The sequence below is a fragment of the Nomia melanderi genome, chromosome 12 (assembly GCF_051020985.1).
Source record: "Nomia melanderi isolate GNS246 chromosome 12, iyNomMela1, whole genome shotgun sequence".
Taxonomy (NCBI): domain Eukaryota; kingdom Metazoa; phylum Arthropoda; class Insecta; order Hymenoptera; family Halictidae; genus Nomia; species Nomia melanderi.
Window position 1 is genome coordinate 13711219 of NC_135010.1, and position 22718 is coordinate 13733936.

The window sequence follows — 22718 nt, forward strand, 5'->3', positions numbered from 1 at the left end:
GTACCTTTCGAGACGTGCGTTGCGCAACTGTCTTACAGTTGAATAAGTAGAAAAAGAGAGCAGTTTTCAACGTGGGAACATGGTCAAACAGATAGTGTATCGGGTCAGCCAATACATAATGCATGTGCTTGGAGATTAGAGGCAAGACCTCAAGCCACGAGGCTTCATACCGGGAGCTTTATATCTTCGAGGGTACGGTACGATCTTCTCAAAGTGTCGGCCGTCCTCTCGACTGCCGAGGGTGATATTCACTGTTCTGGAAGAAAAGCGACTAAGCTAGCCTCCTCGCGGACACGACAATGTACTTTATTGCTTTTCTTGGCGGTCTGATCTGTGAACCAGAAACGTTACGTTAAATATCACGAATCGCTTAAGGATAAATAAATATTCAAATCATTCCTTCGTGTAATTTCACGCGTGACTCGCTTGTCGAAGTTTTAACGTTAGACGTTCACTTGATCTCATGAGAGCGGTTATAGATATGGCGTAAAATTTCATCGTGACGGATTCGAACGAATTTTGTATCTACGTAGATTTGTAGAAATATTCTTATTAGCTGAAAATATACAGGAAATATTGTAGATTTCTTACCAGTAAATGATTTGTTTATTTTTTGGTCGTTGCTGTAAGTAGAACAAATTGTAACTACCAGAGACACTGATGAACACGTAGGCTGTGATGAATAAGATTAATTGAACGATCGATTCCGCTTCAATGAAAATTAAAATATGGAATAGAATGGAAATGATGGATTTGCTGGTGTTTGTCGGTTAAGGGGGATTGAACAGTAGGAAAACGGCTATATAGAACGGGAGAGCGGGAAAAATTAGTTTCAATGGATATCCCTGCAAAGCAGCAGTAATGATAGTGGCGACGCCAATCTCGGGAAGAGAAGAAACCAGCAGTGGAGCAACGTGCTTGGCCCATTTTAACTACACACAACTGCCGAAATATGATCGTTCATATTGTGTAATTTGTTAATAGTCCGCGCTCCCCTCTTCCATTTTATCGTTACGCAAAGACAATACGAATATTGTATTTTCATTGTCGGACACGTTTTTTACGTAATTTTCACGAGAACAAAAAGTAACATTAGCGTTAACATCAACGTCTACCCTTTTTATCGCCAACACAAATCACCGGAGCCTCATGTCTCTCTGCTGGTATTGTTTCTAATGTTTTACACCGCGCTTGGATTTAACCATGGATATTCGAAATGAGGTACGATATTCTTTCATACATAATTAACAAGTAAGTTAGAAGAATTTGTAACTATTTTCGACAGTCGTACTGTGCACCATAAGATTTGAGGTTAGACTTATGGTTACATGTTAAAATTGAAAGTATCGTTGATTATAGAACAGTGCGCGCCCGACGAAATACTTTGTTTAAGTGTAAATAATATAACGTGTTACATAAGCATGGAAAAAGTACATTTCTTTGTAATCAACATTTTCAAGTTGTTGTATAAGCAGTTGTTAGTTTGTATTAATTTATATTAATATTAATATCTAGTCGGATTTTGTATTCAGAAGCTTTCTCAAGAATAATTATAGAATAACAGTATATACTCAGTTTGAAAGAAAAAAATAGTCATAAAATAGCACTGCTGAGTATTTATTGATTGACCTAAAATTATTTATGAATTCTATGTATTCATTATATATGATTTACATCTTTGTGATTTAAATAGATTTTATAATAACAGTTCTGCACATGTGTTGTTCTCATCATGAGGGATTGTTCTCTTCAATTTAATTCATTTTCATTTTACATTTCATTGTATGTTTCAGCTTGATTTTCAATTTTTGGATTTACATGATTTAAATGAAAATGACAAGAATCATTTACTTAGTATCCTGAAATCTAATGTCACTACTGATGCCTTAAAATTGCCATGGGATACGGTTGAAACTAATAATGATATCAATGCTTCTATAACAGAAATTCCACAGTTACAAAATCAGTGGTATCACAATGGTAATTACATTGTATAAACTGACAATTATATGTATATATTAGCCTCTAATCTGAGTAATTAATACATAAACAATATCTTTTATCTAGCAATACCACCACCACCTCCTTCATATACGCAACAAATAATGTGCAATGAGTGGCAGGGTCCACCTATATATCCTGTTCCAACAGATGCTCATATACAACCATTTATGCCTGCAATTACTTATTCTCATCCTGGATATAATCTTGGTGGTGAGATCCACGATGTTAATTGTAACAGAGAAAACAATAGAAGAAATAACAGAGGGAGAGGTATAAGGAGAGATAATTTCAATCGTGGAATGAATCCTGCAAATGAAATACAGCCTGGATATATGGGAGAACAAGGACAATTTCATCCACAACTATCTTTTGTAGTTATGTATCCTGATCAAACTCAACAACAGCAATTCTCTGGTCACGTTCATTATCCTCCATTAGCAATATATCAGCCGAATCTTCATACGCACACAAATACACATCCACATGCACAACCTACATATGGATATCCTCCATATCATCATCCTTCTAATAATATGAGATGCATTCGACAAGCAACACCTATGCTTTCTCAACCTGCTCAAGACTGTACAAAAATACAGACTACAAAATCACATGAGAAACAAATGCAAAATGTCTATACGCCTGCTAAACAACCTTTTCATCAAATAAACGAGGAGGATAACTCCTCGCAGACCAATATAGTTACTACAGTAATAACTGTAAATAACAGTAAAGTTGAACAATGCAATGACAATGTGGATGACAATACTGCCACCAGGAAAAATGCCAATGCAAATGGAAAAGTACCTCCTGTAAATGTGAAAATAGAGCATAATATTGTGTCAACTGTGAATGAAAATTGTAATGGAGCTGAGAAAAATGATGTGCCATGCGTGAATATTAATAGTAGCATTGAAGTGAAACAAAATGGAGAAACTGATAAAGAATATAAGAATGAAACTGTTTCTAGTATTAAAACTACTGTTGTTAAAACACTGTCGAAACCAGTATCTAAAGGTGAAAGTGAAGCACAAAAGGAGGATACTTCTATAAAGAGCGGACCGGATGAAGTTGTTAGTAAAACACCAAATAATTCTTCTGTTACTACCAACACTCCAGTAGCTGTTCCCGCTACATCATCCTCAGGTGCATCTAGTATATCTTGGGCGAGTGTTTTGAAAAAGGGAAATGCAGATGCACAATCAACTGTCTCGAATTACAAACCTATGGCGCGCATTAATCCTTTACCCGCTAGTCCAATTACAGAAAGTAATGTAATTACCAAAGTACCGTCACAATCAGAAAAAGATCAACGTACAAGTACATCAGGTTTTGTAAATGATGCCGTACCATCCAGTTCACAAAACGTAGTAAATGAAAATAAGAACATACAAGCAGAATCATTGCAAAATCGATACAATGATCCTATTTCCTATCGGATGGGAGGTAAGTATTGTTCAATTGGAGCAAACAAAAGTACACACTGTTAAATGTGACTTATTCATTTGAACATATTCTTTCAGAATTTTTATTAAATTATCAAATGGATAAACAAACTGTAAGTTTATTACCTCGAGGATTAACAAATCGTAGCAATTACTGTTACATTAATAGTATATTACAAGCTTTGCTAGCTTGTCCACCTTTTTATAATCTTTTAATGGCTCTACCGCATTCTAAAAATCCCAGTAAAATGTCTTCCACTCCACTTATCGATAATATGTAAGCAAAGCTTCTGGTCAGACATATCATTGTTGTTTTAAACTACCATACAGTTTTATTTAACTCTATAATTTTTATAATATAGGATCAAATTTGTACATGAATTTACACCTTTATCGGATGGTGCACGATTGGCTAGAAAAGATAGGGTGAACAAACGAGGGGAAGACACAGTAGTAGATATACAGAGTGGAGTGGCCTTTGAACCTTCTTATGTATATACAATGTTAAAAAACACGTCAGCTGCGGGTGTATTTTCTGTGGAAGGGCGCCAAGAAGATGCAGAAGAGTTCCTTTCGTGCCTTCTGAATGGTATCAATGATGAAATGCTTGAAGTATGAACACGTTATTCATTTTAATCGTAACTTAACTCTAAAACTGAAATAACCAGCCATTATTTATTTCAGCTTATTAAATTAGCGAATAACGACCAAAACGTAATGACTAGTGTTGAAACTAATATAAACTATAATAATGGAGAAGAAGAATGGAAGGTAAAATGCCTTTCCTTTTACACATAAATTAACTTCTGAATGCAAAGGAAAATATTAATCTTATGCTGCTTCAGGTTATGGGCCCAAAAAATAAAGGATCTATTACACGATGCACCGAATTCGGTAGAACACCATTATCTGATATATTCCGCGGACAATTAAGATCGAGGGTATCACGAGCAGGAGAACAACCAACAGATAACGTCCAGCCTTTTTTTACATTACAACTTGATATCGAGGTATTCTTTTTTAAGCAATTTTTGTTGTATTCTTATACAGTCATTTATTGAACAATTGATTCATTTTGTTTAGAAAGCTGTATCCGTGAAAAGCGCGCTCGAAATTCTTGTTGGAAAAGACCAATTAGAAGGAATAACATGTAGTAAAACAAAACAACAAATAGAAGCCTGGAAGCAAGTTACTTTAGAAGAATTGCCAGTCATTCTTATATTACATTTAAAGTGGTTCGACTACAAACTTGATGGATGTTCAAAAATTCTAAAAAGCGTAGAGTTTCCAGTGGACCTGAAATTAGATAGTAGTAAGTAAACTTATTGTTGTTATCGTTAAATAAGATGACAATAAGATAAATTAGATGATATCAAATCCATACCATTTTGTTACAGAATTCCTATCGCCAAATGCTATGAAAAAATTGAATCCAAAACAAAAACATTATAAACTGTTTGCTGTTACTTATCACGATGGAAAAGAAGCGACAAAAGGTCATTATGTAACGGATGCCTTTCATGTTGGATACGGTGGTTGGGTCAGGTATGACGATAGTTCATTAAAAGGTGTTTCAGAGGGTAATGTATTAAAGCCAACTCCTCCCAGAGTTCCATATTTATTATATTATCGAAGATGCGATACTATCGGAAATAATCAGTCAAATAGTGGTAAAGCACGTTAGACAGAAAACATTAAACGTGTAGGTGAAACTGTATTTTAAGTCTAAAGAGGCAATTTGAAAGAATGGCTTTTACAGTTTTGTGGTTCTTGTTGATATTTATACCTAAATACAGAGAGTGTTTATTATCCAATATCATGAGAAACAAAAAGCTATTTCCTTTTAACATGCTGTACTTCCATCTAATATTTGTACTAAGATTGTTGTTACAAGGTTTATGCATAGTTTTCTTGGTACACAAAATAAAAAGACAGTTAAAGTTGAAGTTAAATAAGAGTTTTGATTTTGGCACTCATAGTTCTATTGAAGTTACATAATTAAGCGCTTACACATTACATTTTATAAAAATATTAAATGTCGAGATCTCTTGTACATATCTTTCTTATCTGATTGTGAGTATATAATATGTGAGAGAAAATATACATAACTTTGTAGAAAAGGAGACAAAAATATAGATAAAAGTTTTTCTACTTTAAGGACAAAATTTCTATGAAATGCAAATTTTATATATATCTGAGAAAAGGACATTTTAAGCCTTAAGTTATTTTTGTATATAACCTTCCTGCGCACTTATAAATATATATTCCAACTTGCCAATAATTTCTTCATTTCATTATATACTAATTTAATGATTTTTTACTTGCTGAAACTCTATTCAAATGTTGTGTTTCTCTGCTTCCAGTATTATTTTATTTCAGTGTTATTTTCGTCTGGAAATTAGTAAAAAACATTTTTCTAGAAAAAGAAATAATTGGTAAGATGGAATACTGACATCGGTAGTAAGGGAGATTGTATAAACAATACCGAATTCGTGTACAAATCTACATTGTATACGTTAGATTTGCATCTTCAATTATTAAATTTTTGAAAAAAAGGGAAGAAAAGCAAAAGAAAAAAAAATGTACTCATTCATATATTGCCTTTTTTTTACATCTTAACTCATGTAAAAGTATGTTTTCTATTTTTTTGTAACAAATTTAACTATTAAATTGAATTTATACTATTAACAAATTAACAAATAATTGATTGTATTATGTTATTTATATTATAAAAATGCTTAAATTATGTCAAGATTCTTACTATTAGAATGTGTGGTAAATTAGGAGAATTAATACTTATTGAATTGGAATTGGTTTTACACAGAAAAACTATTAATTGCTTTGGGTCATTGCAAGTATGATTTTGTAACTTTACTGTTTCTTTTTCTCCATTTTGAACTACTTTAAAAAACTTATAATTTAAATAAAATAATATTTATACGCGAATGTAGTAATTTAATAAAGCAGCAAAGTTATAGAATTCCATTGCGAAACATCTTATATACAATATTTACATGTTATTCACCAGATAATGTAGATAAGATATGTTTTAAGTAAAATTTTACAGTTGTAATTTATGCGTCAAAATACAAAGTAATAATTTTCATTTACTTCCTGTGGAATTGTAAATATATATCTACAGTTTATAGAAACTAATAAAAGTATGTATATATGTTATGGAAATTTGTTTATTATTTACATAATTTATTATATAACTAAATAGGATCTTCCTATGAATAAACAACACATGACAAACCTTATGGTGTTCCTATCATCTATTTATTTACAATTGTTTAGGATGCATAATGATTAATAATAAATGTACAATTCAAATAAATATTATAAATCCTACTAAAATTAAACATGTATAAAAAATGCACTTAAAAAATGAAAAATGCTAGAAATGTGGTAGACAAACTTTGCCTGCAAACAATTCTGAGATGACAGTAATCCACAAAGCTAAAACAAAAAGAATGTAAGAATTGCCGACTTGATGAGAATTTGGTAATTGATACGGTTGTCCACCAATTTCAACTATGTGGAAGCCCATTGGAAATATAACTGCTGCTAGGCAGAATAACACCACTAAAACATAATCACACATTTAGTAATTGACAAATACCTTGCACACTTGAAAAATAATTGAACATATTGTATATACTTACTAGCTGTGAATCCCACCCATCTTGCATAAGGAATAATATCACGATCCCAATGGGATCTAGCTAATAAAATTATTGTTCCTGTTATTAAAACGCAACCAAGTAAAATGCAAACACGAGCCATCAACCATTCTAGCTGCAAATCTGGATTATAACAAACTTGGGGTCTGTTGTATAATGTCATGCATGACCTCATTAATCCTAATCTTGTATCTCCTGTCAAAAATACAAAATTTAATATCTACAGATTGAAAAAAAAACATATGTAATTGTAATTTTTTCATAATATAAACAATATTATAGGAAAACTATATAATCATTACAGTTTAACAATTAAAATAATATATGCTGTACGATTACTTACCACCAACATCTGTAATAATCCAGTCAGGCATAGCAAGACTGATAATTGCAAATACATTTGCAGCCAAAAATAATGTTCCCGAAATAAGTGTCAGTTTATCCATTTTGCATTAATAATACTAAGTTTGTATTGTCTTAACAAACACGTATCTGCATAGATAGTTGTATGAAATCAATAAGAATTATTACAAAAGCGTTATGCTTTTCTCAATTTATTACCATTATTAACACAGAAAATATATTTTTTATTTCTTTATTTAACCATCAATGTATGAATGTAACACAGCACAGTGTATACAATTTCCTAACCTTAAAGCTCGAGACTTGATTACTGCAGTCAACAATAATGGTAGTAAATGCCAGTAGCGTATGATTACGCAATATAAATAAAAACAAAGAATTCGATAATCATTTTTGTTTATTCAATAAAAAACAAATATATAATAGCATTTTTCGCATTTTTCTGTGCCGTTAGAAAATAATTTTCTAAAAGAAATAAATGTCATTTTTATGTACACAATAATTTTTTACATGATTCATTAAATTCCTTTATATACAACAATGCTGTAATTAGGAATAAGACATTCCAGTCCTTCTTTTCAATAAAGAATTAAATCACATTTAAAGTGTATTGGAATAAATAGCATAATTCCGCCGTTTAAATTTTTTACAATTTGGTTCAATCTGTATAAAATGATTGTGACCTGAAATATGAAAATTAAATTTTATTGCATATCTAATAGCATATATAGTGTAATAAATGGTGTTTTGGTATTTGTAATCACAAGATTACTCACTGTCATCAGAACAGTCTAATTTGACTGTTGAAGTTAAATTATTTAAACTTTCATCTACAGTTTCTTTACTATTACTTATTGGTAAATCTTGTTCTTCACTATTACTTTTAGGAGATAAATTTAATGGTGATGTCCGATTAAAAGAATCCCCAGTTATACTACCATCAAAAGTAGAGTTTAAAACATTATCTTCCTCAAATGAAACAGAATTATCAATAGAACCTGGCACTTGTTCATAAGATGTGTCTATTAATGATCCATTTGATTTAAATTCCTTTGTATTGCTCATTAATTGCAACAAAACAAACGGATCATCAATCCCTAAAGTGTTGCAGAACAATGTAGTTTGATTATTTATTAATAATTTTGGTGCTTCAATTGAAACATCCGAAACGTTGGGATCATATGGCTTTGTTGACTGTGTGAAATTTAATGGAATTTCTAAATTAAAATTAAATCTCTTCAAAACGTTTTCCTTCTCCTCCACAGTTGGTGTAAATATCCATCTGTTATTACCATACTGTCCAGGCATGTAATGAATACCACTTTTCACACTTAATAAATGATTGGTTAAATATAAAATTGTCAACCATTCTAAATCATAATGTAATTTTAGTGGTAAACTTTGTTCATGTTCCAATTCAAGAATTTGAAGAAACTTTCTTTTTGGAAGACACTTATCAAGGGCTAAAAATTTAGTTACCCTTGCTCCTTGTTTTTCAGGAACAAGAGCTGCAAATTTACAATGTAAATGTGCAGAGAACCAATAAGCTGGATAATGATACTCTAAGAGTTCCATACTTGGTGGACTACCAAGCATATTATTCTCAATATCATTTCTGAAATAAAAAATATTGAAACCTCTTGTAACAAATAATATATATGCTAAAAGTTCTTTATTGATTTACTTGAAGAATGGTTTTCCTCTTAATAGACTATTCTCATCTCCATACTTGGTTATCCCTGCTGGCCAATCATGAGATAAAAAAATATCAATATTGCCACTAAGCTATAAAAAAATTTAACAACAGGTCAAGGAAGAAATGTTTAAAAAACATTTGAATCTATGTAAAATATTTAAACTAAAGATTTGGACTGTAGAATACCTGTTTCAATCTAAATATTTCTAAATTCCTAATATGATATACACTCCTAATGGTATTTTCACTATATGGAGGCTTTTCATAATGCCCTTGCATTAAGTGCTGATTTTTATAAATGCCTGATAAACCAGCAATTCTAATATTGCCTATCGTTACAACACCAGCATATCCAAGGTAATAGATATTAGGTGCTACCCATCCACCGTATGGTAATTCTTGGAGATAATTTGATGCTTCATGATTGCCTCCAATAAAAATTGTTAACACAGGAGCAACTTTTTCCCCAGAATAATATCTGTAAAATATCGAGCAATTAATTTACATTATAAAAAAGAAAGGCTTCTTAAGAATGTAGTCATGAAACTCCAATATAAATAAATTTAAACCAATCACTTACTTATAAAAGGTACACATGCTCTTATATTTATCAGGTACAGCCATGCAATTCAGATCACTCAAATTTCTCGTGGATTGGAAATCTCCACAACAAATGAGTAAATCTATTTTCTTTCTATCAGCTTTTTCCATTTCTTGGATAGTCTCATAAATAATATCTAATTCGCCATGGGCGCATCCTTCTACAGCAATCCTCATTTTTACTTTTATGGGTAATTTTATAATTGATAACACGAATAACTATTTCCAGCTATTTGTCTAATTACTAAAATGCCAAGAAAAACATATAATGTAATCAACTATTCTAACCTAACAACTTTCTGACACAACCGCCATTTTTTTAACCTACACCAATAAGATCGTTGCTATAACAACGGTCGTGCAGTGAAATCACTTAAGCCGATATAAGGATCTTACAATCGGAACATTCACATAGGATGTGCATGTGAAAGAGAGGTCAAATTTTAACGATTGTGCAAATTAAATACAAATGATTGTTCTTAATGATTAATCTAATATATTGAAGCTAATTATGAGCATAAGTTTTAGTACAGAAGAAGGATGGATAATATCCCATTTGCAGTATCTTAATGATATATATAAAAATGTGAAAGATTGTAATACGCTATGCAAGTTAATTTTCAATGAGACTTTATTTGAAATCAATTCTCAATATTTGCGACAAAATCAGACTACTCAATTTGATCGAGACGAAGAAAACCCGTTACAAAATAAGAGTAGAAAAAGAAAGAGATCAAGACTTCTGCCAGAAGATGATCTGAAAGAGGTATGCAAATAGATTTATTAGATATAAACAAATTTGACAACTTTTTAGTCAAAGGTACAATCGCAATTTTTATTACTATGTACTTCCTAGATTAATTATGTCAAACAAGCATTTAATCAAATAATGTCATCTGCAAAAACAGAAGGCTTATTTGCTTGTAATGTAATACCGAATAATAATGAAGCTGCGCGCTTGGTATCACAGAAGTTTTATCAGGACACATTTTCTGCAGAAGAAGAATATTTTTATGGTTGCAATGATGCGGATATAGCTATTATATCGGGAGCAAAAGAAAAGAAATATGCATTTCCAAAGAAATGTAACTTTTATTGTTATGATGTGAAAGATATTGCTAAGAAATTGGAGCTAAGCAATCAATACGATTTTATATTGTTGGATCCTCCTTGGTGGAACAAGTCTATAAGAAGGAAAAAGACCAAATACCTGGAAGCTAGGTGATCTAGTATGGTTCAGTATAAGCCAGTAAAAAAACAAACTTTCTGAACAATTTAATGAGAATAAGGACTTTGATAATAGTATAAGTTTTCCTTGTTCTCAGTTTTTCAAGCATATGGGTAAATAAGATTTTAGATGAAACTTTTCAACATAAGAATATTGTTAAACAATATCAAAACAATGTTGATATATTTTAGAATTGCTATAATTTTCTTTTGATTATTTGAAATTATTTTTTGTAAAATATTGCTAACAGCAATTTACTGTAAGTGCATACTATAGATTATACAAAGTGAGTCTTATATTTTTATGTTAATACAGTTACAAAATGATGTACAATGAGGAGCTAGCCAAAATACCAATTGGAAAATTATTGTGTTCAAATGGGCTTGTGGCAATATGGTGCACAAATGCTCCTAGTCATCTGAATAGTATTTTTAACAATATATTTCCATCTTGGGGTATAACATTTAAAGCAAAGTGGTATTGGATCAAAGTAAGCATAGAATTACTTAATATTCACAGATTGCTAAAAGATATGGTTTGCTGAATTTTAATTACCATTTGACTTAATGTACACATTAGGTCACTCAAGCGGGAAATACAATATGCAATTTTAATTCAACACTTGGCAAGCAGCCTTATGAATTACTAGTGTTGGGATCTGTATTAAAACACAATGAAATAAACATTCCTGATGGGAAATTAATAATAAGTGTTCCAAGTGCGGTACATTCTCACAAACCGCCGCTTACAGGTAAATACCACTTATGCTGATTTCTATGGAATGATTCCAGTATTAAGATTGCATAAATATATTACTTGAAATTGTAGAAGTTATGAAAGAGTATCTTCCAAATGAACCAAAGTGTTTAGAAATATTTGCAAGATATTTGCTTCCTAATTGGACAAGTTGGGGTCTTGAAGTTCTAAAATTTCAGCATTTGTCACTCTATACAGTTATAGAGGAAACACAAGAAGTTCAAACCAATAGTAAAACAGATGTAAATAAATTAACTACGTAAAATAAAATATAGGAATATAATAAATATTTCAGTGCTATTACTTTTTTTTTATTATTATCATAAATTAATTATGCTTCAAGAATAATCGAATTATATTATTATGAAGTGCCATTTACATGCTCGCTAACACCATTTTTAACTATAGTACGGTAGCCATGCGGATTCTTCGTTTGCCACCTCCAAAAATCTTCACCTATTTGACAAAAATATCCTTAGAAAATTCTTAAATACATATAGTACATTTATATATATGTATATTAATCGACATACACATCTTTTCGACGTTATATTTGGTCTTCCATCCTAATTCTTTCTCTGCTAAGTCTGTATTAGCATACATTGACACTATATCGCCATCTCTTCTATCTTTTATAATATATGGTACTGTTGTTCCTGTGACGGTCTCGAATGTTTTAATTAATTCAAGCACAGACACACCCTTGCCGGTACCTAAATTATAAATTTTTAGCCTCAAGTGCCGTTTGTGTAATGCATTTAAAGCCGCCACATGACCGTTTGCCAAATCCATTACGTGAATGTAATCACGTATACCTATGAAGAAATACGAAGATTTATATTACTCCCTTTTTTACGACGTATCGTTTAAAAAATATTAAAACAATTCGATCTTACCTGTGCCATCTTTCGTAGGATAATCGCCTCCAAAAATAACGATTTCGGGTTTATGCCTCAAGGCTACTTGAGCAATATATGGCATTAAATTCGTAAATGGTTTTGTAGGATCCTCTCCAATTAAGCCACTGGGATGAGCACCTACCGGATTGAAGTACCTTAGAGATATAATATTCCAATTCTGTTGAACAAAAATCCATCATAGACATCTTGCTTACAAAGATTTCTTAATCAATAAATCTTTCAAGTTTCCGACAAAGGTAACGAGTTTACACATACCTTCTCAGCTCTCGATATATCTTTAAGCATCTCTTCAATAAAATACTTTGTTCTACCGTATACGTTTGTAATGTTACCGGTCGGATGTTCCTCCGTAATTGGAAGTTCGTTCGATTCTCCGTATACGGTACAAGAACTGCTAAAAACTAATTGAAAACATCCAGCAGCTTTCATTACCTAATGAGAACGAACATTCAAATGTTATTTCACTTATTATAAAAATAACACCTACGACGAGTTAAAAGCTTGTTCGGTTAAATTTTACCTCTAGTAAATTGATAGCACCGATAATATTATTTCGGTAGTAGTGAAGAGGAACTTGCATCGATTCACCAACCGCTTTTATGGCCGCAAAATGGATCACACAATCTATTTTGTGCTGAAATGTAAAATATCTCAATATCGATTGCAAAAAGAGAAGATTTCACCGTTTAAATATTACTGTAAAAATCACGAATTATTCCCGTTGCTATTCGGTACCTTATTAAAAACCGTTTCAAGTTTATCTCGATCGATGAGATCGCAATTGTAGAAGGTGACCTTCTTCCCCGTTATTTGCTCGACTCTTTTGAGAGCTGCTGAATCGCCGCAACCCTCTGTTACGCTGTTGGCAAAATTATCTATCGCCACAACATCGTACCCATTTTCCAAAAGTTCGACGATACAATGGCTACCGATGTAACCGGCACCGCCGGTCACGAAAATGGTTTTCCAATCTGTGCTCATTCTAAAATCAAAGTAAAAAAAGTCGAAATATTATGATTCTGTACAGTTTCTATTCACTTTATTGCAGTAGTTTCCTAGAGCGAAGAATCTGTGCGAATAGTTTGCAAATACAGTTGTCTGCGTTACACGAAAAGCACAGGTGCTTCGGACGTTCACCTGTATTGAACTATGCGGAGTTCAAGGTCGTTAATACACGTGGTAAAGTACTATATTCATCATACCTGCAGACGATTATTATCCCTTTAGGCGTTTTAATACAATTAATATACACGGATCAAGTTACCATTTTAAGTCAAGGCTACCTTAATTGAGCAACATTTTTAACTTGTAACGTAATAATTTACAAAACTTCGCACCGTGCGAACGGAAATAATAAGATATATAAGAAAGAGATTGAATAAAGCAAAACTGTAATAAAAATACTCAATATCGGCATTTCGTAGAGAAAGAAAAAATTTAAGTTTGACTATTGCACCTGTATATTTAACGGTACTCAAAGCCTATCGTCTTTGGCGCATTCAAACGCTCTTAAGTTTCCATCTACTCTAAGGCGATGTTTGATTATCTTTTATAAAAAAAAATAACTTTTAATGCCTTTTGTGTATAAATGTAGTAATTGATATAAAGAGATATTTATTTTATAATATGTATTTATGAATATATATGAAGAATCTTTTCTTTCCGTTATATATATATAATAAATTTTTACCTCGATAACACAAGATAACAGAATAACGAATATGTCGAGTTAATACAGAAGGATTCGAGGACGCGACCGCGTAATCACTGACTACGTCTCGACCACTTGCTTCGTCTTCTGTCATAGGAAAGCAGAGTTTAGTATATTCGTGGAACGCGAGGCATCCCCTCTTCCACAATACCATCATACGGATCATTGTGGATGTACGCACACTTTATATTTCGATCCTACCGAGTCCTTCCTTTCACACAGATACCGCCACTCCGTTCGCCTGCGTTCTCCGTGGTGAGAATAGAAGGAATGACGGCACACGCATACGATAGTCCACACAGTTACCGGTTGCATCATCTAGAGGATTTGTACAGGGATTGACTCATTAAAGTCTACTCAGCTTAGGCAACAAGCATTTCATCCAAGAAATCTATTTTAGGATCATTTCAGAAATAAAAGAGAAATATAAAATTCTATGAATACAAAACGCTATGGGCGTTTATTAAAGTATTTACAAAGTTATTTTCCTTTTTTATTACTTATGTGTAGAGTTGAACATTGTTTATTCATTGTGCTGTTAATACTTGAATTAATTTATGCAATAATTCCTTTTGTTCTGCATCCAGATAGGGCCATAATTCTCCTTCCAATTCTAGCAGTGCTTGGTAATCATGCGATTGAGATGCTAATACCAAAGATTGTAACAGTAATAATTCATCTTCACTCATATTCAGATCTGTAATACAGTTTTCCAATTATCAATCAGAATGTGTACAAATGATTACAAAATGGTACAGAATTGCTTGCCATTGTTTGATGTTTCTTCTATCCATGCATACTTCTCCAAAACTTGGGCTAAAGAAGGTGCAAGTCTTTGTGGTGATGGTTGAAGTATAAGCAGCAATAGCACTCTGGTTACTTCGCATCTGTACATAAAATAATAAAGTAATCATTATATTTTGTATTACACCTATGATTTCACATTTCTTTTAATTTCAATACCTATGTAGTATGACACTGTAATTGCCTTTTGCTCCAGTATTAATGTAAATCTCAATGAATTCAACAAACTCATTAAGAATCTGTAGAGCAGATACATAATCCCCTAAACAAATAATATTTCTTTTAATTGGCTCCTCTGCTTATGCTTGTCAAGGAGAAAAAAAATTACCTTGCTTAATGTGGTAAGACACCAATGTGCTAATCGCTTTTACTGTTGGAAAAATATCAATAGCTTTACGCAACTGTTGTATACCAGCTGGAGTAGGACCTAAAGCTATTGCCAATTCTAAAGCTAATCCAGCAGACATGGTACTGAATCCAGATTGACTCTGGCAGCGTGCTAAAGCATGACCAAAGCAACTTATAGCAGCCTGACAAAAGTAATCAAAAATTCAATATTTGAACTTATTTGTCTCATTGCTTATATATTCAAATGTGAATAATAATAAACCTGTGTATTTTCTTGTCCTATAGAAGAGCATCCTATATCTTTGTCTTTTTTGTTAGCCACAAGAAATTCTCTACCCGCTTTTATTAAAAAATTTAATTCAAAAGATATATTATCTAATGTTCCTTGACACCTAGCTGCAGCTAATAAACATAAACCTGCATATTGCCATAATTCTTTTTGTTCGCATTCTGCAGCCAAGAGTCCTGGAAAGGAATTAATAATATTATATTATAACTTCACTTCAATATCTGCAATCAACATACATTGCAATATTATCCTTAACTTACCAAACTGATCGCTTGCTTCAGCAACATTTGGCTTTCTCAAGAAACGTCTAAAATAGAATTATTTACTCTGTATCAAACTGTAACTATGGCAAGTATAACATAGAATGAAATATTTACTTTTTTAATTTATTAGATATATTATGATACTTTGTCAAAAAATCTAATGTATCACCCATCATGTGTCTTTGATTTAATAATATTGTTCTAAATCTTTTAATTCAAGTCTTCTTAATTTTTCTTCCTGTTTGCATGTTTGACTATACAGTGATATAAAATTTCCATTTGCTGCAAAGAATAGCTTTTTAATACATATAATTCCAACTAAATACAGAGTTATATTAATTGATTAGATTGTTTACATAGAGCTAAATTAGTTGTTCAATGAATATAATTCTTCATTTCTTGTGTTCAACATTATTTATCATATAAACAAAAGTAAGTAATACACGATGTGTACACTTTATTAACAATATGATGTCAGTATTTTATGCGCAACGGTCTGCGTCGGTACTTTGATAGGGAAGTAGGGGAAGATGTTTTAAGTCTGAGGCTTAGTTGAGTTCATACTTGTGTAACGTGAGGAGGCTCTGTTGCACTAGTGTACGTGTTGTGTCATACGTCGCGTGTGTTACGCTTTACTATCAAAAGTATAATTAACAGTGTTTATTTAATAAATATCATTTAACGTTAATTTTAACTTATCAAGTTATATATTATAACAGTATCTGCAGTCACAAACACGTAAGATATTAGTTGAACTTTGAACCGGTTAAATTGATGAATTGTCATCAGTTTGCTTATCGTAATTGCATTGTAAAGTGGAATCAAATTGATAGAAAAATAGAATTTATAATTGAAGGAAATTCATACAGCATACAATACTGTCATTCTTAACGCATAATATTTAATAAATTTTCGACGTATGTAATTAAAAGTTAATTGACTGTTTCAGGTACACAAAAGCATCCAGTTGTCATTGTGTTGAATGCAGACGTAAAAATTGCAAAAGTCTGTTATCAAACACAGATAGATTATCAAGCTTTAAACAGTGTCTACAAAAATGTGCAGAATCACACACCCAAGTAATATAAAGTGTTGCACAAAAATATTATGTTCAGTGTCCCTCTTTGCATAGACTCAATAACACTCTTGTCCTTCTTCTGGAAAAACAGTTAACAAGTCTAAAGATTTCTTTAAAAGATGCATGGATTTGTCGAACTAATTTTAAGCAGTGCTTTGTTGTGGATACTTTTACAAACTATCTGGAGTATTTTAATAAGTGTTTTTTATCATTTTTGTGTACCATGGATTATTTGGGGTACTATCATTATTACAATCGGATTAAAAGTAGCCAGAATTCCACAGCCAAATTTACAGATAAAACATGAAGTGCTTGGAGTGAATCCCCTTTTACCGAAAAAAGATAACAATGTATCGAAGGATCATGGTAATGGAGAGCAGTTTTGCATGCGAGTGGTGGCTCATCGTGGTGGAGCATATGATTGCCCTGAGAACAGCTTAACAGCCTTTCGTAATGTAAAATCTTACATATAATCATGGTTTTTGTTTTTATATTTAGAGATTACTTTAGACACAGAAATAACAAATTGACTTATTTCTTGTTATCTAGTTTGGAATACTAGGTATCTTCATAACAGCAAAAATTGCTTAATTGTTTTATAATGTAAATATGAATACTAATATAGTAGTTACTAACAGTAAAGTTACTACATTAAAGTATTATTTGTTGGTGTATTGAATTGCAAACAGAACAATGATCGTGATATATTTTGTAGAGCAAAGAGAAAGGCTGCAAAGGAATTGAGCTTGATTTATACCTTACAAAGGATAATGTACCCATAGTATTTCATGATCCAACCATTGACAGAGTTACTGGAAAACCTGGGATCATTAAAGATATGACATGGGATCAATTAAAGGAATTGGATATCACCCATAATCATCCATTGAAGTACTTACTTAATAACTTTATTATAGAATATATATAAAGAAAAACATTTTTTAAAATATGATTCATTATTTATAGGGATAAATTTATGGAAGGTGAAAAAATTCCATTATTTGATCATGCCTTAGAGACATGCTTAAATAATGAACAAAGAGTAATTATAGATGTAAAAGAGAGTAGAATGGAAATTGTACAAACAATTTTAGATGCATACAAAAAGTATCCAAAATTATTTAAAATGGGAATTGTATCCAGTTTTAATCCTATTGTCATATATATGGTAACCAGATATAAAAAAGTGTATATGATTATAATTAGTATTAGATAGAGTACTAATGATTCTATCATTATAGCTTAGGAGAAGGGAACCCAGAATTGTCACAAGTTTAGCATGGAGACCATATTATTTTTCAAGAATATCGTACTCACCTTTTGATAAACCAGGACAAATACGTTATACCAATCCAGTTAAACATGTAGCAGCTTGCTTATTAGATCATGTTTATGGATGGGCACTTTACCATTTTGTGTACTATATTACAGGTGTTTCAGTTGTTTTGTTACATAAAGATACGATAAATCAGTATGTACATAAGCTTTTATGCTATTTCTATAGAATTATATTATTAAATGATATTTCGTTACAATTAATGTTACGAAGATCAAAATATTTTTTCAAATATTTATTTTAGGCATATTGTACAAGAATGGTATAATCGCGGTGTACGTGTGATGGCATGGACGGTAAATCTACCATCAGAGAAATTACACTTCTCGCGGTTGCTTAAAATTACATATTTAACAGATACACTGTTACATGAAAAAGACATGTAATATCACATATATTCTACATAGTGTAAGTGAGTGTATCCCATTGGCATACAGATCATTGTTTTCTATAATCTAGTCTATTCATCGAAGCGATGAATTGTATTTATATATATTTTTTTATATAACAAATTCAGTGTTTACTTTGTTGAGAAAGAAGTAATATTCTTTTTTTTTTCTTTTTATTATGTATACTAAAATGAGAATGAAATTCACGCACAAATTTTTATTAAGGTAGGACTAATACTTTTAAATTAATTATGAACTTGTATATAATGATACTTTCATCTTTTGTAATACAAGGAAAATTATTTTTATCTTTGCCATTGCATATTATTTCTATCTTCTAAGTGTTCAATATTTTACTAACATTCATACCAGTAGATGGGTATCATTTGAAATGCATGATTTCACGGACGGAGATATTTATTTCTTAAATATTTACTTTCGAATTATGGAACACTGGTTGTAATTTAAAAGTTTGTCACACAATAGTAGTAAGTTTGCTTTTACGGGATTCCATACCTTGGATAAGTCCCGTTAATAAATCTTCCATTTCTGTTGTAGCACGTTTTAATTTACAATTATCACTAGCTACATAAGAATCTGCAACAGTAATTTTTACAAAAATGTTTATGTATAATAAAAAGAATTTGTACTGCTATAATATAACAATTTACCATCCAGTAAACAGTCGTCTGCGACCATATTTTGCAACCTATCAAGTATATCATTTAAGTCTCCCTGAATGTTCTGTAAACTACTATGTTGTGAATGTTTATCGGGCCGCTGAAGGGAAGATGGTGTATTATCTCTGTAAATACCCATAAGGGAATCGGAAATAATTAACGGTGATTCATTTTCACTACTTGGTGTTACTGTTTTCATTGAATATTTTTCTTTTTTTGATCCAGAATCATTGGAACCTAACCATTGGGAAAAACCACTATCAGTGGGATTTATTTCCGATCTTTTTGTACCTATCAATCAAAAATATTTATTGTTATTAAAGCATTAAAAGCTAATTGTATTTATATGTAGTAAAAGTTATAATATTGTACCTCCAATCCATGTACTCAGTTCTATATGAGTTGGTTCTAGTGCATTAACAAAGTTAGTGCTAGTAGAAGCTTCCTCAGCACCAATATCATTACTTTCTTCAGTGATACATTCACCAGATAGCGTTGGATTAAAATTATTTGATTGCAGTGTAACTGTATCGTTTGAATTTGAAGTTTGTTCTATATTTTCCTGGCGAATAATTGGACTTAATTCAAAATTTATGGGTAAAGCTGCTAGTCGCGACGATAACGGAGGAACCATTGGGGTACTCTGCATATAATTAATTATATGAGGCATGTGAGTTCTATCGGCGAACAAATATTTCTAAAAATAGTTTAAAAAATATTTCAGATTTATTGTTATGATTTTTAAAAAGCACGTTTAATCAAACCCATTTTACTTTTAATAATTTTAAACGTTGTAACTGTGATTCAATGGTAGCTCTATGTCGTTGAAGTCTCTCTGCTTTAGTTCCCCGTATATCAAGCAATTCAATTTGCAATTGTTTATTTTCCTCTTCTAAGTGAGTTATTATACTCTGTAGTTCCTTCTGTGGATCATTTAAAACTCGTCTTCTTATTGTACTTCTTATCGATTCGTTGTCAATGTGTCTTGTTTCATTACTGTAGCAAGTATTAAAAAGGAATTGAGATGCATGTGAAAAAGTATGTTTACCGTTTTATCTTCGTTATATGTAACTACCTTGTTATTTGTGGTGTTTGATCCTCTACATTCATTTCAATTGATCTAGCAGAACACAGTCTTAATTTATTCCTTATTAACTCGATAATTAACTTTGTTACTTCTCGATTTGAACTCTGAAAAGATTTATATACAAAAAAATAAATACATATATAAAAAGTACAGAGTATGAACGTACCTTCGCGCAAAACTCACGAACTGGATGTTTTAATTTATGCTTTCCTGACATTTTGCCATATAGAAAGCATTGTTGACATTGATGATATGCTGTGCATTTTAAACACGTATAACGTGGTCCTTGAATGGGTGTTACTTTACAAGAAGAACACCTTACATTATGGGTAACTGAATAAAGAAAATATTTGTAAATTTCATAAAATCAAGGATCTCCTATTTTATATCACAGTATGATACATACTATGCTCTGCAGACTTCATACGATTAAATGTTGTAATCCAAATAAGTAAAGGAGGTTCTTGTATAATCCATGCTGCGAATTCTGATTCAGTGACTCCAAGGCATCCTTGAGACTAACATGAAATTTAATCAATTAACTAGAAATTAAACATATTGAAAAGATTTATTCTGTTATACCTTTGAAAAACAGTTATCAATATGTGATTGGATACTTTGATACCCATAAGCAGCACTTTCTCCAAGCATTTCAGTTATTTTACAAATATTTGTTAATAATGTGTGCAAGCTAGCTTTAGATAAGCATGCATTATGATCAGCTAATTGTTGATAAAAATAGCCATATTTTTCTTGTAACCTTCCTGAGCTCATTAGTACTAAAGCAACTTTCACAGAAAATACTGAAACACTCCTAGTGTATTGTCTACAAAATTTAAAAAATTTTTAATTGTTGTTATATGAATGGTCGTTATATTGGAGTTTTATTAATAACTGTAACATGCACAACATTTAAGATGACATACTTATCAAATGTAGTCAAAATATAATTCAGTGCAAGTTTTGTTGTATTATCAACATCAAAATTAGTATTATTTTCTTTACAAGCTGCGAAATAGATATCAGAGAGAACATCTTCAATTTCGCTTGGATCTAAATTCACACAATTTTCTGTAATTGAAAGTCTGTGCCGTTCAAAGATTCCAGCAATTAATTCCAATTGAACGTATTGCACTATAAAAATAAAATTACAATATATATGAGATAATGCCAATACCATGAGAATTATTATAAGATTGAACTTACTACTAAGCTCTTTGTGTAAAATTTGCATTTTTGCTGCAGCTCTGTAGGATGCATATCGAATGGCATTGCATTCTTCTATAGATTGCATAATATTTTGCATTTTTCAATGTTTTTAGATTCAAACCTAGCAGAAATAGAAAGCTTATTACTTATAAAATAATTTTATTTAATTATTTATGTTTCAAAAATATTTACACTGTCAGAATGATTTATAAATGTATATAATTCTTAGAACTTTTCAATATAGATACATAACAATGAAGTAGAATAATCGCACGATTAAACATTTTTGTAATATCTGAAACAAATTTTGCATTAACAGTATCAATTATATTATTAACGTTTTTCATTAACGTTCAAAATTACATAAGCATGTAAGATTAAGTTTCTATTGTTTTAAATATTTTATATTAATAAATGAACGTAAGTACAAAGCGGTTTACAATTGTAAGCCTTCTGTGTATGTAATTCATTCGCTCTTCATTTTGTAATTAATATAGAATAAGCGCGAATAAAATGTTTCAATGCTCTGCAACGTGCAATTCCATACATTCTTATAAGTATACTTTGGTGCTCTTAAAGATTTTATAGTTTTTAGGTGAGAAATTATAATAAATATCTTACTCTCTGTCATCGCAACGTAATTTTACAATTTAAATAGAGATTCATGTAAACAAAGTAATGTTGTCACACGTTAATCACGGGCAAAGAAGTCTAAAGAGGGACAATTGAATTTCATTAAACGATTGTTTTTTTTAATATTAAAAAAAATTTTAATTGGAATTAAAATATTGTAGAATTAGTTTATAATTTTCAATACACATACAATATA

The 22718-nt window shown here is 31.1% G+C and overlaps 7 protein-coding genes across 13 annotated transcripts; 3 read left to right on the forward strand and 4 right to left on the reverse strand.

Annotated features, from left to right (window-relative positions):
* Window positions 1-797: 797 nt before the first annotated feature.
* On the forward strand, window positions 798-6626 carry Usp10 (ubiquitin specific protease 10). Its single transcript, XM_031992046.2, has 9 exons — window positions 798-1221; window positions 1794-1980; window positions 2068-3450; window positions 3528-3726; window positions 3812-4061; window positions 4134-4220; window positions 4295-4459; window positions 4533-4761; window positions 4847-6626. The coding sequence occupies exons 1-9, from the start codon at window positions 1204-1206 to the stop codon at window positions 5131-5133; spliced, it is 2805 nt and encodes a 934-aa protein (XP_031847906.1). The 5' UTR covers window positions 798-1203; the 3' UTR covers window positions 5134-6626.
* Window positions 6627-6684: 58 nt separating this feature from the next.
* Window positions 6685-7832, reverse strand: LOC116433697 (uncharacterized protein C16orf52 homolog A). Of its 2 annotated transcripts, XM_031992066.2 has the most exons (4): window positions 7694-7832; window positions 7476-7624; window positions 7115-7327; window positions 6685-7034 (listed from the first exon to the last, which is right to left on the reverse strand). In XM_031992066.2, the coding sequence occupies exons 2-4, from the start codon at window positions 7576-7578 to the stop codon at window positions 6847-6849; spliced, it is 504 nt and encodes a 167-aa protein (XP_031847926.1). In that variant the 5' UTR covers window positions 7579-7624; window positions 7694-7832; the 3' UTR covers window positions 6685-6846. The 2 variants fall into 2 exon arrangements, with proteins under 2 accessions (XP_031847926.1, XP_031847925.1); XM_031992065.2 differs by having other exon boundaries at window positions 6686-7034; window positions 7476-7823.
* Window positions 7833-7874: 42 nt separating this feature from the next.
* Window positions 7875-9968, reverse strand: LOC116433690 (lariat debranching enzyme). The gene is made up of 5 exons (XM_031992051.2): window positions 9772-9968; window positions 9378-9669; window positions 9180-9280; window positions 8272-9110; window positions 7875-8178 (listed from the first exon to the last, which is right to left on the reverse strand). The coding sequence occupies exons 1-5, from the start codon at window positions 9966-9968 to the stop codon at window positions 8096-8098; spliced, it is 1512 nt and encodes a 503-aa protein (XP_031847911.1). The 3' UTR covers window positions 7875-8095.
* Window positions 9969-10120: 152 nt separating this feature from the next.
* On the forward strand, window positions 10121-12066 carry Mettl4 (Methyltransferase like 4). The gene is made up of 5 exons (XM_031992052.2): window positions 10121-10557; window positions 10648-11012; window positions 11335-11509; window positions 11599-11770; window positions 11848-12066. The coding sequence occupies exons 1-5, from the start codon at window positions 10303-10305 to the stop codon at window positions 12036-12038; spliced, it is 1158 nt and encodes a 385-aa protein (XP_031847912.1). The 5' UTR covers window positions 10121-10302; the 3' UTR covers window positions 12039-12066.
* LOC116433695 (UDP-glucose 4-epimerase-like) lies at window positions 12065-16636 on the reverse strand. Of its 4 annotated transcripts, none has more exons than XM_076372820.1 (10): window positions 16467-16636; window positions 16225-16392; window positions 16108-16154; window positions 15821-16023; window positions 15539-15740; window positions 15370-15472; window positions 15175-15293; window positions 14907-15103; window positions 14588-14797; window positions 14385-14493 (listed from the first exon to the last, which is right to left on the reverse strand). In XM_076372820.1, exons 2-8 carry the CDS (start codon window positions 16284-16286, stop codon window positions 14934-14936), a joined length of 906 nt encoding a protein of 301 aa, XP_076228935.1. In that variant the 5' UTR covers window positions 16287-16392; window positions 16467-16636; the 3' UTR covers window positions 14385-14493; window positions 14588-14797; window positions 14907-14933. The 4 variants fall into 4 exon arrangements, with proteins under 4 accessions (XP_031847913.1, XP_076228935.1, XP_076228934.1 ...); XM_076372819.1 differs by having other exon boundaries at window positions 14588-14724; window positions 14883-15103; XM_031992062.2 differs by having other exon boundaries at window positions 14588-15103.
* Window positions 16604-19110, forward strand: LOC116433693 (glycerophosphodiester phosphodiesterase 1). 3 transcript variants are annotated; one of them, XM_031992055.2, is made up of 6 exons: window positions 16604-16707; window positions 17060-17643; window positions 17904-18079; window positions 18155-18356; window positions 18430-18659; window positions 18769-19110. In XM_031992055.2, exons 2-6 carry the CDS (start codon window positions 17308-17310, stop codon window positions 18908-18910), a joined length of 1086 nt encoding a protein of 361 aa, XP_031847915.1. In that variant the 5' UTR covers window positions 16604-16707; window positions 17060-17307; the 3' UTR covers window positions 18911-19110. The 3 variants fall into 3 exon arrangements, with proteins under 3 accessions (XP_031847915.1, XP_031847914.1, XP_031847917.1); XM_031992054.2 differs by having other exon boundaries at window positions 16651-16848; XM_031992057.2 differs by having other exon boundaries at window positions 16651-16848; window positions 18430-18619.
* LOC116433688 (uncharacterized) lies at window positions 18962-22638 on the reverse strand. Its single transcript, XM_031992047.2, has 12 exons — window positions 22511-22638; window positions 22082-22184; window positions 21887-22010; window positions 21607-21814; window positions 21263-21506; window positions 21087-21198; window positions 20847-21013; window positions 20669-20784; window positions 20367-20589; window positions 19966-20290; window positions 19585-19884; window positions 18962-19510 (listed from the first exon to the last, which is right to left on the reverse strand). The coding sequence occupies exons 3-12, from the start codon at window positions 21984-21986 to the stop codon at window positions 19389-19391; spliced, it is 1917 nt and encodes a 638-aa protein (XP_031847907.1). The 5' UTR covers window positions 21987-22010; window positions 22082-22184; window positions 22511-22638; the 3' UTR covers window positions 18962-19388.
* Window positions 22639-22718: the final 80 nt, after the last annotated feature.

Excerpts from the sequence above, each read along its gene's own strand:
- LOC116433688 (XM_031992047.2), bottom strand. The coding sequence starts at position 21,986 with ATGCAAAATATTATGCAATCTATAGAAGAATGCAATGCCATTCGATAT. Across the intron at positions 20,291-20,366 it reads AACGTTTAAAATTATTAAAA|AAATATTTGTTCGCCGATAG; the intron begins GTAAAATGGGTT and ends AACTATTTTTAG. Across the intron at positions 19,511-19,584 it reads AGACGACTGTTTACTGGATG|ATTCTTATGTAGCTAGTGAT; the intron begins GTAAATTGTTAT and ends TTACTGTTGCAG.
- LOC116433693 (XM_031992055.2), top strand. The coding sequence starts at position 17,308 with ATGCATGGATTTGTCGAACTAATTTTAAGCAGTGCTTTGTTGTGGATA. Across the intron at positions 18,080-18,154 it reads ACCCATAATCATCCATTGAA|GGATAAATTTATGGAAGGTG; the intron begins GTACTTACTTAA and ends CATTATTTATAG. Across the intron at positions 18,357-18,429 it reads ATCCTATTGTCATATATATG|CTTAGGAGAAGGGAACCCAG; the intron begins GTAACCAGATAT and ends CTATCATTATAG.
- LOC116433690 (XM_031992051.2), bottom strand. The coding sequence starts at position 9,968 with ATGAGGATTGCTGTAGAAGGATGCGCCCATGGCGAATTAGATATTATT. Across the intron at positions 9,670-9,771 it reads AGCATGTGTACCTTTTATAA|ATATTATTCTGGGGAAAAAG; the intron begins GTAAGTGATTGG and ends GATATTTTACAG. Across the intron at positions 9,111-9,179 it reads AGAGGAAAACCATTCTTCAA|AAATGATATTGAGAATAATA; the intron begins GTAAATCAATAA and ends TTTTTATTTCAG.
- Mettl4 (XM_031992052.2), top strand. The coding sequence starts at position 10,303 with ATGAGCATAAGTTTTAGTACAGAAGAAGGATGGATAATATCCCATTTG. Across the intron at positions 10,558-10,647 it reads CAGAAGATGATCTGAAAGAG|ATTAATTATGTCAAACAAGC; the intron begins GTATGCAAATAG and ends TGTACTTCCTAG. Across the intron at positions 11,771-11,847 it reads TCACAAACCGCCGCTTACAG|AAGTTATGAAAGAGTATCTT; the intron begins GTAAATACCACT and ends TTGAAATTGTAG.
- LOC116433697 (XM_031992066.2), bottom strand. The coding sequence starts at position 7,578 with ATGGATAAACTGACACTTATTTCGGGAACATTATTTTTGGCTGCAAAT. Across the intron at positions 7,328-7,475 it reads GATTATTACAGATGTTGGTG|GAGATACAAGATTAGGATTA; the intron begins GTAAGTAATCGT and ends TATTTTTGACAG. Across the intron at positions 7,035-7,114 it reads ATGGGTGGGATTCACAGCTA|TGGTGTTATTCTGCCTAGCA; the intron begins GTAAGTATATAC and ends ATTATGTTTTAG.
- LOC116433695 (XM_031992053.2), bottom strand. The coding sequence starts at position 13,676 with ATGAGCACAGATTGGAAAACCATTTTCGTGACCGGCGGTGCCGGTTAC. Across the intron at positions 12,591-12,671 it reads TCCTACGAAAGATGGCACAG|GTATACGTGATTACATTCAC; the intron begins GTAAGATCGAAT and ends ATTTCTTCATAG. Across the intron at positions 12,232-12,308 it reads ATATAACGTCGAAAAGATGT|GTGAAGATTTTTGGAGGTGG; the intron begins GTATGTCGATTA and ends TTTGTCAAATAG.
- Usp10 (XM_031992046.2), top strand. Across the intron at positions 3,451-3,527 it reads TATTTCCTATCGGATGGGAG|AATTTTTATTAAATTATCAA; the intron begins GTAAGTATTGTT and ends ATATTCTTTCAG. Across the intron at positions 4,762-4,846 it reads GGACCTGAAATTAGATAGTA|AATTCCTATCGCCAAATGCT; the intron begins GTAAGTAAACTT and ends ATTTTGTTACAG.